At 41.9% G+C, this 17,283-nt stretch overlaps 2 protein-coding genes across 2 annotated transcripts in view; both read left to right on the top strand.

Moving 5' to 3' along the window:
• Positions 1 to 17,283, top strand: part of LOC116736603 (chemokine-like protein TAFA-2) — an 86,562-nt gene that overhangs the window by 17,625 nt on the left and 51,654 nt on the right. The gene's annotated exons all lie outside the window — the stretch shown is intronic.
• LOC116736601 (fish-egg lectin-like) lies at positions 6,543 to 8,156 on the top strand. Its single transcript, XM_032589163.1, has 5 exons — positions 6,543 to 6,696; positions 6,841 to 7,077; positions 7,165 to 7,376; positions 7,461 to 7,585; positions 7,671 to 8,156. The coding sequence occupies exons 1-5, from the start codon at positions 6,642 to 6,644 to the stop codon at positions 7,807 to 7,809; spliced, it is 768 nt and encodes a 255-aa protein (XP_032445054.1). The 5' UTR covers positions 6,543 to 6,641; the 3' UTR covers positions 7,810 to 8,156.

Below are 17,283 nucleotides of genomic sequence, written 5' to 3' on the forward strand. Positions count from 1 at the left end.
GCAAAAACAATAGGCATCAGTGATCTTGTCCACAGTTATATTGATGTAGAGGGTTTGTGGATCTGCCGTTTTCCTCATCAAGCAAAAGCATTTTGCTGTGACGTGCACAATGTTGGAGGCGTCGCGTGGCTCAAACACCTTGATCTCATCCAAAAAAGATGACATGAACTTAGTTCCTCTGTCCATTGTAGTAGCTGATATATTGTGAAAATCCGGTAGAAATGATGCACTAATCGAGTCAGAAATACACTGCAAAGAATCAGTCGAATTGGAAGACGCCATGTTCACATAGAAACAACGCACCGTGAGGCTTTGTTTGCGAGACTTGCGGCCATGTGGGATTTTCTAGGTCAGTTGTGGGCGGAGCTTGGTAAGGTCCATTGTCTTGGCCCAATTATCGCAGCTTGTGGGGCCAATCAGCCAATCACAAAGCGCGGTGAGTGATGTAAGAACGGAGAGGAACCCCAAACAGTTGACATGGCAACTGAGAGTCCGGTGGACATCGGAAGTGATATGTGGAAATGTTTATTACTATATGTAAAGATCATTTTTATAAATGTTTATTATATGTGGTTATGTTCATTCAGTAAAAAATAATATTAACTACGAAAAAACATAACTCACCTCCAAATCATAGTGCAGCAAATAGAGCGGCTGCTCCCGCCGTCTTTTATCAAAAGCCTTTTCTTTATGTTACGTCTTTTATCGCTTAAAATGAGTCCACAAACTATCACTACTGCTTCTACATCGTCATCCGTGTTTGGTTATTCTAAATTCACATATAGTATGTTGGGGGTTTTACTGGATTTTCTTCTGGAATCGGGATGTTCGTGAATGGAATCGGTTCGTGTGTGGTGTGTTGCTCCTGCCATGTGGCTGGACACAAGAATTGATCGAACCTGTTGGACTTTTATCGGCTGGTGTCGTGTGTGGTCACAGAAGTTTGGAAAATCGGCCGACAATCCTTAAATTGTGTTGTGTGAACCAGACCTAAAACTCACAAGCTCTACTCCTCTTATCTCGTCTCGACCACTGTCCTAACGCTCTCTGACTCTGGTCGCTATGGTAACGTTTACATATTCCTTCAAAATAAGATACAGATGCGCCACAAAAACGAACATTTTACTTTCGTGAAAATATTAACTCATGATAACGACTAATGGGAGCTCTGAGCTTGTTTCTCTTCAACGAGACGGTCCCATCTGGGAGTGATGAGACAATGACACCCAAAGTGTTGCTTATGCACAGGGTACTTGGTCTCTACATTGCGAAGCACTTTGAAGGCTTCATTGTCTCATTAACGAGCTGGTCACCACTTCATGCAGTGTTTCCACACTATCCATCCATCCATCCATATTCTTCCACTTTATCCGGGGTCGGGTGGCGGGGATAGCAACTTCAGAAGGGAGGCCCAGACGTCCCTCTCCCCTGCCACTTGTTCCAGCTCCTCTGGGGAATCCCAAGGCGTTCCCAGGCCAGCCGAGACATATAGTCCCTCCAGCGTGTCCTGGGTCTTCCCCGGTCTCCTCCCGGTGGGACGTGCCCGGAATACCTCACCTCAGCCTGCTGTAATTGTTGCAGGGAGAGGTCAACAGGAAACCTATCTATCTGGTTCTGCAGAAACTCTAGCCTTCATACTCTAACAGGTTGAACAAAACTAATGTGGTTAAATGAGTAAAAGAATTAAATAAAATTGTTAAGAGAGATAATAAAACAATTTTTACTTCACATTTGAACTCCTCCACTTGGGGCAGGACCCCCCACCCCCGACCCGGAGAAGGCACTCTACCCTTTTCCGGCTCAAGACCATGGCCTCAGATTTGGAGGAACTGATCCCCATCCCGGCCGCTTCACACTCGGCTGCGAACCGCTCCAGCGAGAGCTGCAGATCACGACCTGATGAAGCCAATAGGACCACATCATCGGCAAAAAGCAGAGATGCGATTCTAAGACCACCAAAATGAATCCCCTCAACACCTTGGCTGCGCCTAGAAATTCTGTCCGTGAAAGTAATGAACAGAATCGGTGACAAAGGGCAGCCCTGGCGGAGTCCAAATCTCACCGGAAACAAGACCGACTTACTGCCGGCAATGCGGACCAGACTCTGACACCAGTCATACACGGACCTGACAGCATGTATGAAAGGGCCCAGTATCCCATACTCCTGGAGAACCCCAACAGGGCTCCCCGAGGAACACGGTCGAACGCCTTCTCCAAGTCCACAAAATGCATGTAGACCAGTTGGGTGAACTCCCATGCACCCTTCAGGACCCTGCCAAGGGTGTAGAGCTGGTCCAGTGTTCCATGACCAGGACGAAAACCACACTGCTCTTCCTGAATCCGAGGTTCAACTATCCGACGGACCCTCCTCTCCAGGACCCCTGAATTGACCTTGCAAGGGAGGCTTAAGAGTGTGACCCCTCTATAATTGGAGCACACCTTTCGGTCCCCCTTTTTGAACAGGGGGACCAACACCCCAGTCTGCCAATCCAGAGGAACTGTCCCTGATGTCCATGCAATATTGCAGAGTCGCATCAGCCAACACAACCCTGCAACATCCAGAGTTTTAAGGAACTCCGGGCAAATCTCATCCACCCCCGGGGCCTTGCCACTGAGGAGCTTTTTAACCACCTCGGCAATCTTGTCCCCAGAGATTGGAGAGCCCAACCCCGAGTCCCCAAGCTCAGGTTCCTCAATGGAAGGCATGTTGGTGGGATCGAAGAGGTCTTCGAAGTATTCTGCCCACCGGCCCACTACGTCCCGAGTTGAGGTCAGCAGCACACCATCCCCACTATAAACAGTGTTGGTGCTGTATTTCTTCCCCCTCCTGAGACGCCGGATGGTGGACCAGAATCGCCTCAAAGCCGTGCAGAAGTCTTTCTCCATGGCCTCTCCAAACTCCTCCCATGCCCGAGTTTTTGCCTCAGCAAGCACCCGAGCTGCATGCCGCTTCGCCCGCCGGTACCCATCAGCTGCTTCTGGAATCCCACAGGCCAAAAAGACCCGATAGGACTCCTCCTTCAGCTTGACAGTATCCCTCACCGAAGATGTCCACCAACGAGTTCGAGGGTTGCCGCCACGACAGGCACCGACAACTATGTGGCCCCAGCTCCGATAAGCCGCCTCAACAATGAAGGCACGGAACATGGTCCACTCAGACTCAATGTCCCCCACCTCCCATGGAACGTGTTCAAAGTTCTGCCGGAGATGGAAAATAAAGCTCCATCTCACAGGGGATTCCGCCAGACATTCCCAGCAGACCCTCACAACACATTTGGGCCTGCCAGGTCTGACCGGCATCCTCCTTGACCACTGGAGCAAACTCACCACCAGGTAGTGGTCAACGGACAGCTCCACACCTCTCTACACCCGATTGTCCAAAACATACGGCCGCAGATCCAATGAAACGATGACAAAGTTGATCATTGAACTGTGGCCTAGGGTGTCCTGGTGCCAAGTGCACATATGGACACCCTTACGCCTGAACATGGTGTTCATTATGGACAATCCGTGACGAGCACCAAAGTCCAATAACAGAGCACCACTCGAGTTCAGATCAGGGGGCCGTTCCTCCTAACCACGCCCCTCCACGTCTTACTGCCATTGCCCACGTGAGCGTTGAAGTCCCCCAGCAGAACAAGGGAGTCCCCAGGAGGGGCACTCTCCAGTACCCCCTCTAAGGACTCCAAGAAGGGTGGGCAATCTGAACTGTCGTTCAGCCTGTAAGCACAAACAACAGTCAGGACCCGTCCCCCCACCCATAGGCAGAGGGAGGCTTCCCTCTTGTTCACCAGGGTAAACCCCAACGTGCAGGCGCCGAGATGGGGAGCAACATGTATGCCCACTCCTGCCCGACGCCTCTCACAGTGGACAACTCCAGAGTGGAAGTATGTCCAGCCCCTCTCAAGGAGACTGGTTCCAGAACCAGAGCCATGCGTTGAGGCTAGACCAACTATTTCTAGCCGGAACCTCTCAACCTCATACTCTAGCTCCGGCTCCTTCCCCACCAGAGAGGTGACATTCCACATCCCAAGAGCCAGCTTCTGCAACCGACGATCAGGGACCCCTCCCTCGGCCGCCACCCATCACACATTGCACCCAACCCCTTTAGCCTCTCTCATAGGTGGTGGGCCCATGGGAGGGGGGAACCATGTCTTCTCTTCGGGCTGAGCCCGGCCGGGCTCCTGTTTCCAAACATGGTCTTAAATTTTCCAAAGTGACCCAACAGGATGCCTAACTGCTAGACTCAGGAGAGGCAGTCGTGGATCTGTATGAAGGCCGATCAGCCAGTCTCCATAAAAAGACTGACCGTATGCAACGCAGTGTACGTGGAGGTGTAGAGGCTGCTGCTTCCTCAGTAAAGCCTGTGCACTTCTGATTTTTCCAGCCATGTTTGATGCACCATCATAAGTCTGCCCACTTATGTTGTGTTATGGTCTGTTAACCACTTCAGTGAAATGGACTCGACCTCCGCAGTCCTAAGTGAGAAGCTGATCAAACGACCATTTATCAGCGGAGCTGTGCCGCTGTCTTGCCATGGGTCTCTTAGAACTAACAATTCTTTGTAAGCAATGCTAAGCTAGCTCTTGATGTCATGTGACATATAATTGGACAGTGATTGGATCCAGCCAATATGCTCTCTCACTCACATTCTGAGGTTGGATTTTTTTGAGTTGTGGTAAACTTTAAATCTCTGAATGGCATTTTCCATCTTCCTGCATCTGGTTTTTGTCCCAATAAGGACTGATTTGACAATCCTTTGCTGCAGTGAAAATACGAGACTCGCCTCAAAGTTACATGTGTAATGTCACGTGTAATAATTCAGATTATTATGAAGGCTGCCAGAGACTTGGGTGACAGTGATCATTTTAAATTAATTAAATCTTAATTTATTCAAAACATCACAAAACAACTTACTCGAAGCCATTTTACAAGTAGGTAGAAATAAATAAAACCGGTAAGTAGAAAAGAATCAGAACTTAAAGTTAATGCTCAAAGTTTAACACTCATTTTCATTATACAAGTCATTAATTTATTCAAGTTACTGTTGTAAATAAACACGTCTTGATTTGTCAACATTGTGAACTGATATTGCATTTTGATCACGTGGATTGGTTGTTAATTTTTTGCTTCAGGTATGAATACTGCTATGCGATTTGGCAAAATGGAACCAAACAAAATCACCTAATTTAGACAAAAACATGTACAATACGTCCAGGCACAATGCAGCAAGTATTCAATCAAAAGAACAACTGAAAAACCTGCAATCAGTAACAGTAATCAGTAAATCTTGTTGTGTTGATGCAACTTGACGTGTTTCACCCCCGAAGATATTTTTCCGTTGCAAGATGCAAACTTCCCATCAGTCTCAGAGTGTTAAACTTCCACACAACATTGCTTAGGATTTGCTGCTGCGTCCTTCCGCAGTGTGAAGGAAAAGCAGGTTGTGAAGTGTGAGGTGATCAGTTTTTGTGATCGGCGACCAATCATCATGCACAAGTGATCATGCAGTTTTTCACAGAAATCAGTCAATTATGATCGGTGGCCGATCAATCGGCACACTACTACACCTGGGTACTTTAATGTCCATGTGAACAAAAGGGAAATGCTTATTTTTCAAGCAGGTTTCAGATCCAGGTTTTTGTGGACTTTGCCAAACTTGCTAGTTCTGCAATAGCTTGCTGTTCAACTTGGAACACTGTGAGGCTGCTGGTTCAGGTCCTGATATGAGCATGTGACCATGTGAAAAAGTTCTTGTCATCAGACTGTCGCATTATGCTGATTATACTTCTTCTCCAACATCCTGTAGTACTAGGCCCATGTACTACATGTCTGTGGTTTCTATTTATGAGTTTAAGCTTTTTTTTAACTGTAAAAAGTAGAGCTGCATAAAATAAATTGGGCGTCATGTCATTGATCCAGTACTTGATGGTGTGCAAAGGAGGTCATGCAATCATATGAATCAGGTGTTCTGGAACAGAAACACATGTAAAATATACAGTGCAGTGGTACCTGATTACCGGAATTCAGAAACACTGTTGTTGAGGAATAATAAACTGCAATCAAATCCTGCTAAGAAAAGAAACTAAACCCCTCTGACCTTCTTACAACCTAGTTTTCTCACACCATACCTTGGAATAAGGAAGTGCAACCAACTCCTGTAAACAAGCTAAATTCCTCTGAAAAACTTACAAAACCAGTTTTGTCAGCCGTTCCTTGGAATAAGGAAGTGCAACCAATTCCTGTAAACAAGCTAAATTCCTCTGAAACACTTACAAAACCAGTTTTGTCAGCAATTCCTTGGAATACGTAAGTACAACCAATTCCTGTAAACGAGCTAAATTCCTCTGAAAAACTTACAAAACCAGTTTTGTCAGCCGTTCCTTGGAATAAGGAAGTGCAACCAATTCCTGTAAACAAGCTAAATTCCTCTGAAACACTTACAAAACCAGTTTTGTCAGCAATTCCTTGGAATAAGTAAGTACAACCAATTCCTGTAAACGAGCTAAATTCCTCTGAAACACTTACAAAACCAGTTTTGTCAGCCATTCCTTGGATATAGAAGTCCCTCAATCACAGGAGTTTCAGGACAGAGAAGCAAAGTTACATCTTAAGCTGCACAGCAACTTACAGACGCCAACATGAAAGCTCTCGCAACTTTCTTGGTTTTGCTGAATTACTTTACCAGATGTCAAGGTGAGTTCTCTTCATATATTCCATTCATAGGGCCAATTCATAAGTGTCGTTACCAGGCACTTTACATTCCAATTTGTAATTGTAAGATGAAATAGTGTTCTATGGGTGTTTATTACATTTATTTTGTGTGGTTCTTCTCTACAGGTTGGATCTGCACTACTGCTCCTGAGCACTTTGCTGCAGCACAGATTGATGCTGGCAACGGAATGGTTGTGATGACTGATGAAAACTCCAACGCCTTTGTCTTGAGTGATTCAAGTTGGTCCAAACTGGGCTCTGTTGCTCTCAAGCATGTCTCAGTGGGACATGCAGGTGTCTGGGGAGTCGACCGCGAAAACACAGTCTATAAATTTGTAGCTGGTGATTTCTTTCCTACTCGTGGTGAGTATTATGTTTCAGAGCCAGATTTTACAGGTTGGCCCTGATTCAAAGGTTTTAATTGTTTAGTGATGCTGTTTGTCTCTTCAGGTCTATCATTAATCCAGGTGGATGCTGGACAAAGTCAGGTAGTTGGAGTTACCAGCCAAAACAGCATCCATTGCCTAGACGCCAGCAGTGCCTCTTCCATTGAGGAGGAGGGCGTCTTGAAGTGGAACACCATCACTGGGGCATTGATGTATATCAGCTGTGGTCCACTCGGATGCTGGGGAGTGAACTCAGCTCAAAATATCTACTTTACGGTAAACTTTTGTCGTACATCTCTTGTTGTAACTCCTGATATAACTCTCATTCACTAGTCACCGTCTTTACTGTTTATTTAATAGAAAGTCTCACCAGATACCTGTGGCATCAGTGGCTGGAGTCAAATAGATGGAGCTGTTGTAAAAGTTGAAGTTGGGAGTGATGGAAGGGTCTTTGTTGTAAATCAATCTGGAAATGTCTTTGAAAGGTAACCTCTCAATAAATTCGAGTTGCAAATGCAGACAGATTTAAGAAACTTGAACAATTCCAAATAAGTATCTTTCTCTTTCCAGAATCGGTATCTCTAAAGCACTTCCACAGGGCACAGCTTGGAGCCAAATCTCCTCTTGTGTGACCATAAAACACGTGACCTATGACCTGGGACGTCTGTGGCTTCTGACTGATGCTGGTGGCATCCTGAACTGCATCTAGTAACCAGCCGGAAGTCTTCACTTCACACATTCTGTTCCTTCTGATGACAGCTTTGGGTTAATCCCATGTGTTCTTTATCAGTAGAGGATCTAGAACAGTCTCCAGGTTAATCATGATAGGGGTTAAAAATCAAGGTGGGGGTACAAGCTATTGTTCAATGATTATGCTATAGATGATTCCAAGAATGCAGGAAATAAAAGGAAAGTTTAAAGTTATACTTTTTCAAATGACATACAACAGTTAAGTTGGAGGTTTCCTTGTTTTGGCATTCAATCTTTCATCTTTAAAAGTAAAACATTAAAATGTGATTTTAAGGAAACAATAAACTTTTCCACTGATCAACAGAATGTGTTTGATTGCAATTATTCTTTAAGACTGGTTTGTTTAAATGAAGGAAAAACTATTCTCTCTGTGTGTCTGAGAACATTGTTTCAAGATACTGCCATACACTAAAAAAACTCTACCAATAGGTCACTTTGCTATGTTCTTTAAAACTCTTTAAACGTAAGACGGTTTTTACAATTTAAGAAAATCATTAAAAACCCTTCAGACGCCTCAAACTCATTATTATGACTGAAAAAAACCTGATGCTATAAATGAATTTGACAGCATCATATTTGAAATATTACTCAAATATGAAATAAATTAGAATTCTAATTCTAGAGTTAGAATTATCTAACTCTATTAAGAGTTAGATAATTGAATGATAACAGTTATCAAGACGATGGTCATGGTTAAGAGTGCCATGATATATGGCAGGGGTCAGCAACCTTTTCTATTCAAAGAGCCATTTATGACCGCCTCCCAATAAAAAGAAAGCACTTGGAGCCGCAACCCATTTCGACGTCATATATAAAACCTACAGTATATGCTATGTATAAAAATCGATACTATGTTGCGTTTATGAAATCAACGAACTGCTGCAGAGAACACAAAATTTTATTTCTGCATGTAACAAAACGCATTTTACACTTTGTTGATGCTCAATTTCAAACAAAATACCCTATTTGGGTCTTTGTATTTAAGAAATAAAAATCGAAACTTACCCAACCCGCACTGAAGGAAAAACAGAAACAGAATGCAGTCACCTGTCCTCCTCTTATTCAGGAGATAAAAATCAAAACTTATCCAAATATTATCCACCGACACTGAACGAACCAAGCAAACCAAAAAATGCGCAGTCTGCTACTGTGTCCCGTCACGTGTGTGCGGTCACCTGTCCTCCTGAATTAAAAAAACAAAACTATTTCACTTAACAATATATAGTTATGTATTTATATTTGTAGATAATCTCCATCTGTAAATGGCTTACCATGCTTGATTGTTTCCTGAGTAGCCACAAAACTGGCACATGTAGTGGAATTTGCGGTCTACACTTCTTGAAGCGACTCCTGCTCGCTTCAGCCTTTCGCATCAGCTCCGAAACGGCCTTTTTCTCTCCTCTCCCTCGGGATATTTTTTAGCAAAGACAGAGTGTTTGTTCTCGAAATGTCTTTCAACATTTGACTTCTTGTTGTTTGCCAGTCTTTCGCCACATATTAAGCAGCCTGGTGAACCAGTTTCATCAGCGGTGAAAGCAAAATGATCTGTCCACGTAGCATTAAATGTTCTGCCATCTTCAGAATGTTTCCTTTTCTTGGATTTATTCATGATGTATCTTCCAGGCAAGGGTCTAAATGTCAATAAATCAGTGCGCTAAAAAAATGCGGTCTGCCAGACATGTGGGGTTCGCCAGGAATGCCTGTCGCACATCGGCGGACATGACGTATATTTTGGGTGCTAAAATTGTTCAAAACTTTTGTTTTAATGTTACAAGTTTACCATAATCTTCAGATTTAGAAATTTATTTTAAAATGATTTTAATTTAGAATTTTTTAATGATTTAATTTTCATAAAATATTCTATTTCCCAAAGTCACTGGGAGCCACAACAGAAGGATGAAAGAGCCACACGTGGCTCTGGAGCCATTGGTTGCCGTGACATATGGAATAAAAGAAATTAACATACATTAGCACCTACTAAATTATATGTTTTACATGATGGTATCAATATCTTTTCACATGTTAACATGTTCTTTGCAATAAACTAGACATTATGAATAAATATCATCCTGTTGTTGCATTTTGCTCTTCCTTAGAACTCCCAGACAAACCATTACTTAGCTTTTGCAACAATATTTCTTCCCACAACCAAGAAAGCTTCTAACCTGCAGACAACCTCTTGGCTGTATCTTATGTTGAATTTGGGAGCAACAGTAAACAGAAGCAGCTGTAAATGTAAATGTGGAGCTGTGCTTCTCTTAGCCCCAGAAAACTGGTGTTTCATTTAAAAGTGATAGAACTTATGATTGAACATTTTTTCCTCTGGAAGCAGTTTTTCTTTTCTTATGCAGAGTTTAAAAGCTTCACTTTGTTATTGACTGGATTCGTACATTTTGTTATATTTTGACTACTGCGTATGACTGGTAAAATATGACAATTTGTTATAAGAATGCAAGGGTGTAACTTTGTGCTGCAACTTGCAGCACAACCTGCAGCACATGTGGACGTGCTGTGAGGAAGAGGAGGGCGGTGATGCCCCCACGGTTATGTGACTGGAAGGCCTTTTTCATGCTAAGAATACACCCAGAACTTGAATATGAATGCCATACAGGATTATTCAATAAATTAGGATAGACGTCCTGATGAGGCTCGTCAGATTAATGGTACCTTTTGAAAATTAAACCTTTTAGCAGCTATTAGACATACTAGGAGTTATAAAGACGTTAAAACATCAGTTGTCTAATTAATCTATATAATGTCTTTCAGTTGGTGATGGAATTACTAAAACAGGAACTTTTCAGTCATATTCTAATTTATGGAATGAGTCTGTATGTTTGCTCAATGCTTGCTTACAATTGAAAACAATTACAAAGTTCACCAATATTTTCTGTGAAGAATTATCACAATGATACAGTTACCTTTTACTACATGATTTTACCAAGTGCTCAAAAACTTGAGCATTTCATACAAGCACTTCTCATCAAACAGAAAGGTCAGAGGTCACATGCAGTGTACCCCAAGGTTCAATCCTAGGACCCCTCTTATTCAATATTTATATGCTCCCACCAGCTCAAGTTATAACAGGAAATAAGATTAGCTACCATAACTATGCAGATGATACACAGCTCTTCATTACGATGTCACCAGGTAACTCTGAATCCATCCAATCTCTGAATAAATGCTTAGAACAGATAAATGTGTGGATGTGCCAAAACTTTCTCCAGCTGAACAAACACAAAACTGAAGTTATTATGTTTGGACCTGAAGAGGAACGATCTAGAGTCAATGCACAGCTTCAGTTATTACAACTAAAACCTAGAGATCAGGCACGAAACCTGGGAGTAGTGATGGACTCTGACCTGAACCTCCAGAGCCACATAAAGACAGTTACAAAGTCGGCCTTCTATCACCTGAAGAACATTTCCAGGATTAGTGCATTAATGTCTCAGTGAGATCTAGAGAAACTCATCGATTCGTTTATTTTTAGTCGCATTGATTACTGCAACGGTGTCTTCACAGGTCTGTCCAACAAATCAATCAAACAGCTGCAGCTGATCCAGAATGCTGCTGCTCGCGTTCTCACTAAAACCAGGAAGATAGAGCACATAACACCAGTTTTAAAGTCCCTCCACTGGCTCCCTGTAGCTCAGAGAATAGACTTTAAAATACTGTTGTTAGTTTATAAATCACTGAACGGCTTAGCACCACAATACATTATAGATCTGCTGTTGTATCAACCTTCCAGACCTCTCAGGTTTTCTGGTTCTGGTTGGCATCCCCAGAACCAAATGAGGAGAAGCAGCATTCAGCTTCTATGCACCACAAATCTGGAACAAACTTCCAGAAAACTGTAAAACAGCCGAAACACTGAGTTCCTTTAAATCTCGATTAAAAACCCAGCTGTTTAGAATTGCTTTTGAAAGGTAATCAATTACAAATTTAATGATGCCACTTGACTTAATGTAATGTTTTGTTGATTCTATGTTGCAAGACTTTGTGATTTTGTGTTTGTTATAGGCCTGTCACAATAGCAAATTTTGCTGAGCGATTAATTGTCTCAAAAAATTATTGCGATAAACGATAATATTGTCTGAAGACCTTTTTACACTGATTTAATGGAAATGACGTAATAATGCATGTGATTTCCTGCCAAAGATAGATACACTTTATTTTCAAAAGAATATTTAACACTGGAGCTGATAAACTAAATAAACAAAACAACCAAAAACAAAATGGATTCTCAGTCTCCATTAACAAAAAATGTACTTGATAAAAACTAAACAAAATAAAGCCAAAGTGGAAATAAATACTGCATTCAACCCAAAGAGTGCAGATTATGAAGTGTGTATATTATGTTGCCCTTCAGTAATAATTAGATTTAAATAGAGAAGATGGGCACATCGACTACCTGATGCAATAGTTCACACTACATGATTTTTTGCTCCTATTTTTCCCCATACAACAATCTTAGATCTTTGGTCTTTCTAAGATTGTGTGGTGTGTTACGGTAGATCGTCGTTGCCGCTCCGATCTAAATCAGGGGTTTTTCCCAAACTGGGATCTTAACGCAGCCTGTTGAAAGTGACAGGTAGCCAATCAGAAAGCGAGGATTCTCCTCCGTGTTTTCTGAGGGGAAATTACGTCGGGGAATCCCAAACAGCTGACACGGCGCAACCCGAAGTCCAGCCGACGTGGAAACAACATTAATGTTTATTCAACATGCAAAGAATATAGAAATGACAAGGGGAGGAGTTGGAGCGAAATTGCTACCGCAGTTGATAAACCTGGTAACTTTTCAGCTGTTCTTCGTTAACGTGACGTAAATAGGTTCTAATGATTTTCATTCAGTCAGGACTGACACTAGCCACATGCATTGCAGGTAGATTGTTGTAAAGCATTGATTAATACCTGGTTTTAAAATTAGTTCACTGGACTTGTAGCCATTATTTTGTGCCCATTGTTGGACACCACACGGCAGGAACGAACCCGATCGAACCGTTATACCTAGGATTTCTGTCGGCTAATGTGTGGTCTGTCAGGTTTTGAAAATGGGCCGACAATCGGCCGACAGCTCTAAGATCGTGTAGTGTGCGCTGGGCTTTACACTGAGGAAATGAGGAAGGGAGGAGTCAGTGAGAGCACCGGAGTTTAGCCTTTTTTCATTCGGTGTCATCAACAGAAAGAGAAAAAGGTCGGGAGAGACGATAATGCCGATAATTGAAATGACGTCGATAGTTTTAATTTATCGTACATTAATCGATTTATCGTTTATCGCGACAGGCCTAGTTTGTTATGATGTAAAGCTCTTTGAAATGCCTTGCTGCTGAAATGTGCTATACAAATAAAATTTGATTGATTGATTGGCAGGTTATAAATTTTTAAATGTAAACTTTTTTCTGACCTGTGAAATGTGATTCCGTTAGATCTTATCTTGCTGTCGTAGAGTTGACCATTAACAGCAAAAAACATCCTGTTCCCTTTTCAGATTCTTTGCTTGATTGTGTCATTTTTCCGACCACCGATAATCCTGACTCAATGCAAAGCATTTAAGCAACATTTGCTTTGTTGCTCAATTGATCTGTTGAGCAATGTGTGCCGCACACAGTAAGTGATGTGATGTCCAATCAACCAGATCACTGAGAGGACTTGATATTTATGTTTTGCAAAAAAAAAAAAAAAAGCAGTTATTCGCAGGATGTTAATGCTTTGAACTAGGGCTGTTGTAAAAGAATATTTTAGTAATCGAGAACTCTATGGAGTATTTTTATGATTAATCGGATTTCTCTCTCTCTCTCTCAGCTGTAAAGCTGTTAGCGTCGCATCACACAATTTAACAATGCTTCTTTGTGTCTCCTCGCCTATGTAAAAATAGCACAAACGCACATCATCAAGACATTTTGGTGAATATTTGTTGTACAGGGATTTATTCGAGAATGGAAAAGTCTGACATTGACGTTTTTCAAAAATTTGTGAAAAGTAGGGAATAAATGTTGCCTTTTAATTTCTCTTCAGTGGTCCAAAGTATACACCCATTTATGCTCAAGGGCACAATGTTGGGTTTTATTTACTAAAACCCAACATCTCAGGGGCCAGGCATCCAACAAAGTATGTGTTCTTTCATGTCTGGGAGTTTTTCAGTATCAGTTCACTTCCTCATGAGCATGCTTCAGAGCAGATGACGTCTTCACATTAAGACATCAAAACGTCAAGTTTCATAGAAAATGCTGTCAGTTTTTCTACAAAATCAACACTTCTAAGTACCACATTAAGTTAGCTAAAATTATGGAAATTCATTAAAAAATTGAACATCACTGACAAAACAAAAAACAAAACAAAATCCAGCATTTCAGCAGCACTGTCTCAGGCCAAGTCCACATGTAATCAGATACTGTATCTGGAAAAACTAAAGCATTTTTATGCGTTTTAGACTTTTACCGTACAGAGTGATTTATAACCCGATTTCATATCACAAGATATGATTATTTATAAAAACTCTGACAAAAGTGGAGATTTGAGAAAACTCCGTATTTGTGTGTACAACTTAGGGAAAACTTAAGCTTTTAGGGTCCTGCCATTACGGTCTTTGACAAATAATACACCAATATATCCCCATACTTGCTTTGTCTTGATTCCCAATTGGTATTGCCCTATTGTTTTAAAAACCTTATACTCTGATACGCTATTTAAAAGTAGCTTAACCTCGACACAAATGAACCTCCTAGCGCCATGTTTAATTCGAAAGAGGAAACCATGATTGGTTTTAAGCAATATGATTGGCTGACATGTTTAAGCTTTTCCGTACACTGAGTCCCACGCGTTTGGCATGGGTAAAACAATGCTCAGTGGAATATTTCATCTGAATTGTAACCAGTGTGTTACGATAATTGTTTTAGTAATACATTGTGAGCCAATACAATACAATACAATACAATACAATACAAAGCAAGACAGTTTTCCCCCTAAGTTGGTGCATTTCCCTTATTCAGTGGATCTCCTTTGCAAAATGTGACTTGGTGTTTTTAACTCACCGCTGAGTCAGGAACAACGAACACCTGGAGGATGTGACACTGGAGGGAATTCATCCGCGTTGCCACAGTTGATAGCCCAGCCGAAAGCCCGTCCACTTTGTCCGCCATTGATGGTGCCCCGAAGGTCACAAAGGTCACTTACGAAGTCCAATTCCAAACAATTGTTTTTGTAAAATAGAAATGTAAAAAAAAATCCTCAGTTTTCTGAAACAAGTACTGCAGTGGGGGTATATCGTTCAAGTGGAGCCCAGTAGGTCCTCTCCGAAGCAGTCACTCTATATAAAAAATAATAATTGTACAAAGTTGAGCCACGTCTGAACTACCGGTGGCCTCGCGGAAAGAAGCTCTGATTGCTGTTAGTTGACTTAATCAGCACCTGTTGAAAAAAGCGCGCTCATAATTTTCTTTGGGAGATATTTTTTGCCAGCAGGCATCCGAAAAAAGCTGAGGTGGAAGCCAGTGGTTGGCTTAGAAAATGCTTCCATAAGTTGTAATCCTTCGTAATGGTTCTTGTCGCCGGCTTGCCTTCAGCAGTTTTATTAAAGACACATTTATCGGTTAACTCACTGGCACGCGCAAGCGGGAAGAAAAATAACAACTATGACGGACTGTAATGAGGATTAAGTTGTTAATATGCTGCTCCGGTCGGACAACAACTTCAAATGTGTAAGCTAAGCTCCACCGTTAGCATCCATGTTTACTTCCGCCAACACTGAGCACTTCTTTTTATGGCGGTTGGCAGTTCGCTGAGAAAACTGACGTCATTGCGCCCTCTACTGCGCATGCGGAACACTTTCAGGTCGTTTGCCCGTTCACACTGCACAACACATACAGGTTGGATTTATTTGGAAGTGTGAACAACCACGACAAAAAAAAAAAAGGAAAAAAAGTCTCGTTAGCAAACACTGGAAGCTTCCAAAACGTCATCAGAGCAAACGGTCCTTGACGTCATGAATACTACATGATGATTGGCTAATACAGCTGAAGAGCTCATCTTTGACAGGATGGGCTCTCTTGACGTTATTTAATGGATTTAAAAATAAAATAAAATAGAATTTAAATACAAATTTAGAACCTATAGCATTTTTACCATTTTATCTCTTGAAGATCTTTAAAAAAGTTCTACATTTTTTTTCCTAAATTGTTTTCCTTCTAGTGAGCTCATCATTCCCACAGCTCCCAGTTGAATAGCCGAGGTGTACATGTTAGCTTTTGCTAAGATGGTTTCCACAGTGTGCACTTTGTGTCTGAACTACTAAAATAGGCTGGTGTTAAAGTCTTAAGTATTTGCAAATTTTAGCTATTTGCAGCCAGCTGAAATAAAATCATAAAATCAAACAAATTATGGACAACCCTGACCGTCCTCTTCATGAGACTGTCTTGGGAAAACAGAGGATCTTCAGTCAGAGGCTTCTTCAGATTCGCTGCAATACAAATCGCTACAAGAGCTCTTTCCTGCCAACAACCATCACCACCTACAATACATTTTTGAAGAATCTGCATTAATGATCTACAACAAAAAACAACATTTAATTTCCCAATAAAGTATGTTTGAATTTGAATTGAATTTGGAAAACTGGGCGTCCAGTGTAAATGAGCTGAGAACTTGGAAAATCGGAGTCTTAAAATAAAAGTCTAGAATTTGGTCCTGAAAAAGGTGTAAGAAAAAACATATGAGGTATTTTATGTGCAAAGTCTTCTTTCCTATGGACTCTTTTTTTATTGAGCTGTGTGCCTCATTTGGCTCACTTTGCATCCCGGGGCCATTTAACCCGGGAGCTGTAACCTAAAGACCTGATAGTGGCAGGCTGTGGCTTTCAATCTGACCGCGGGCCCCCACTTATCTGTCAAATAAGCTGTTTTAATTGCATACACACAGAGCCCTATCGGGCCATGTAGCGCGCTCAGAGATAAGGGTTACACAGAGTCAGGCATCGGTAACAGGATAAGAGGACCGCAGAAAAACAGAGCTGCCGGGTCCCAGGAGGACGTCAGGTCAGGAAATATCTATAGCCGCCCTATTAATTTCAAACTCACAAAGCCATTTCTCTGTGTTGCTGTGGGGCTGGCGAGATGGCTGCTGTTAACTGAAATCAAAGCATTTTAAAACTGCAATGACAGCGTGCTGACATTATCTGTGACCGGCCTGGGAGGTAGAACTATGTAAAACAACCTTGACAATAACGGCATTTTTATGCATATGTACAGATAAGAAGGGAGCGGGAAAAAAAGGACATGAGGGATGTTTGCTGTTATTCAGAATTTAAAGTAGTGAAGTGGTCAGGACCTTGTCATGCTGAAATCAGAGCAAACATTAACAACACACCAAGGACGAGACGCGCTGGGAATGGCAATGCTTCACTTTATCGGAGCCGAATTAGACCAAAATTCACAATGTTTGATGT

Source organism: Xiphophorus hellerii, chromosome 17, assembly GCF_003331165.1.
Source record: "Xiphophorus hellerii strain 12219 chromosome 17, Xiphophorus_hellerii-4.1, whole genome shotgun sequence".
Taxonomy (NCBI): Eukaryota; Metazoa; Chordata; class Actinopteri; order Cyprinodontiformes; family Poeciliidae; genus Xiphophorus; species Xiphophorus hellerii.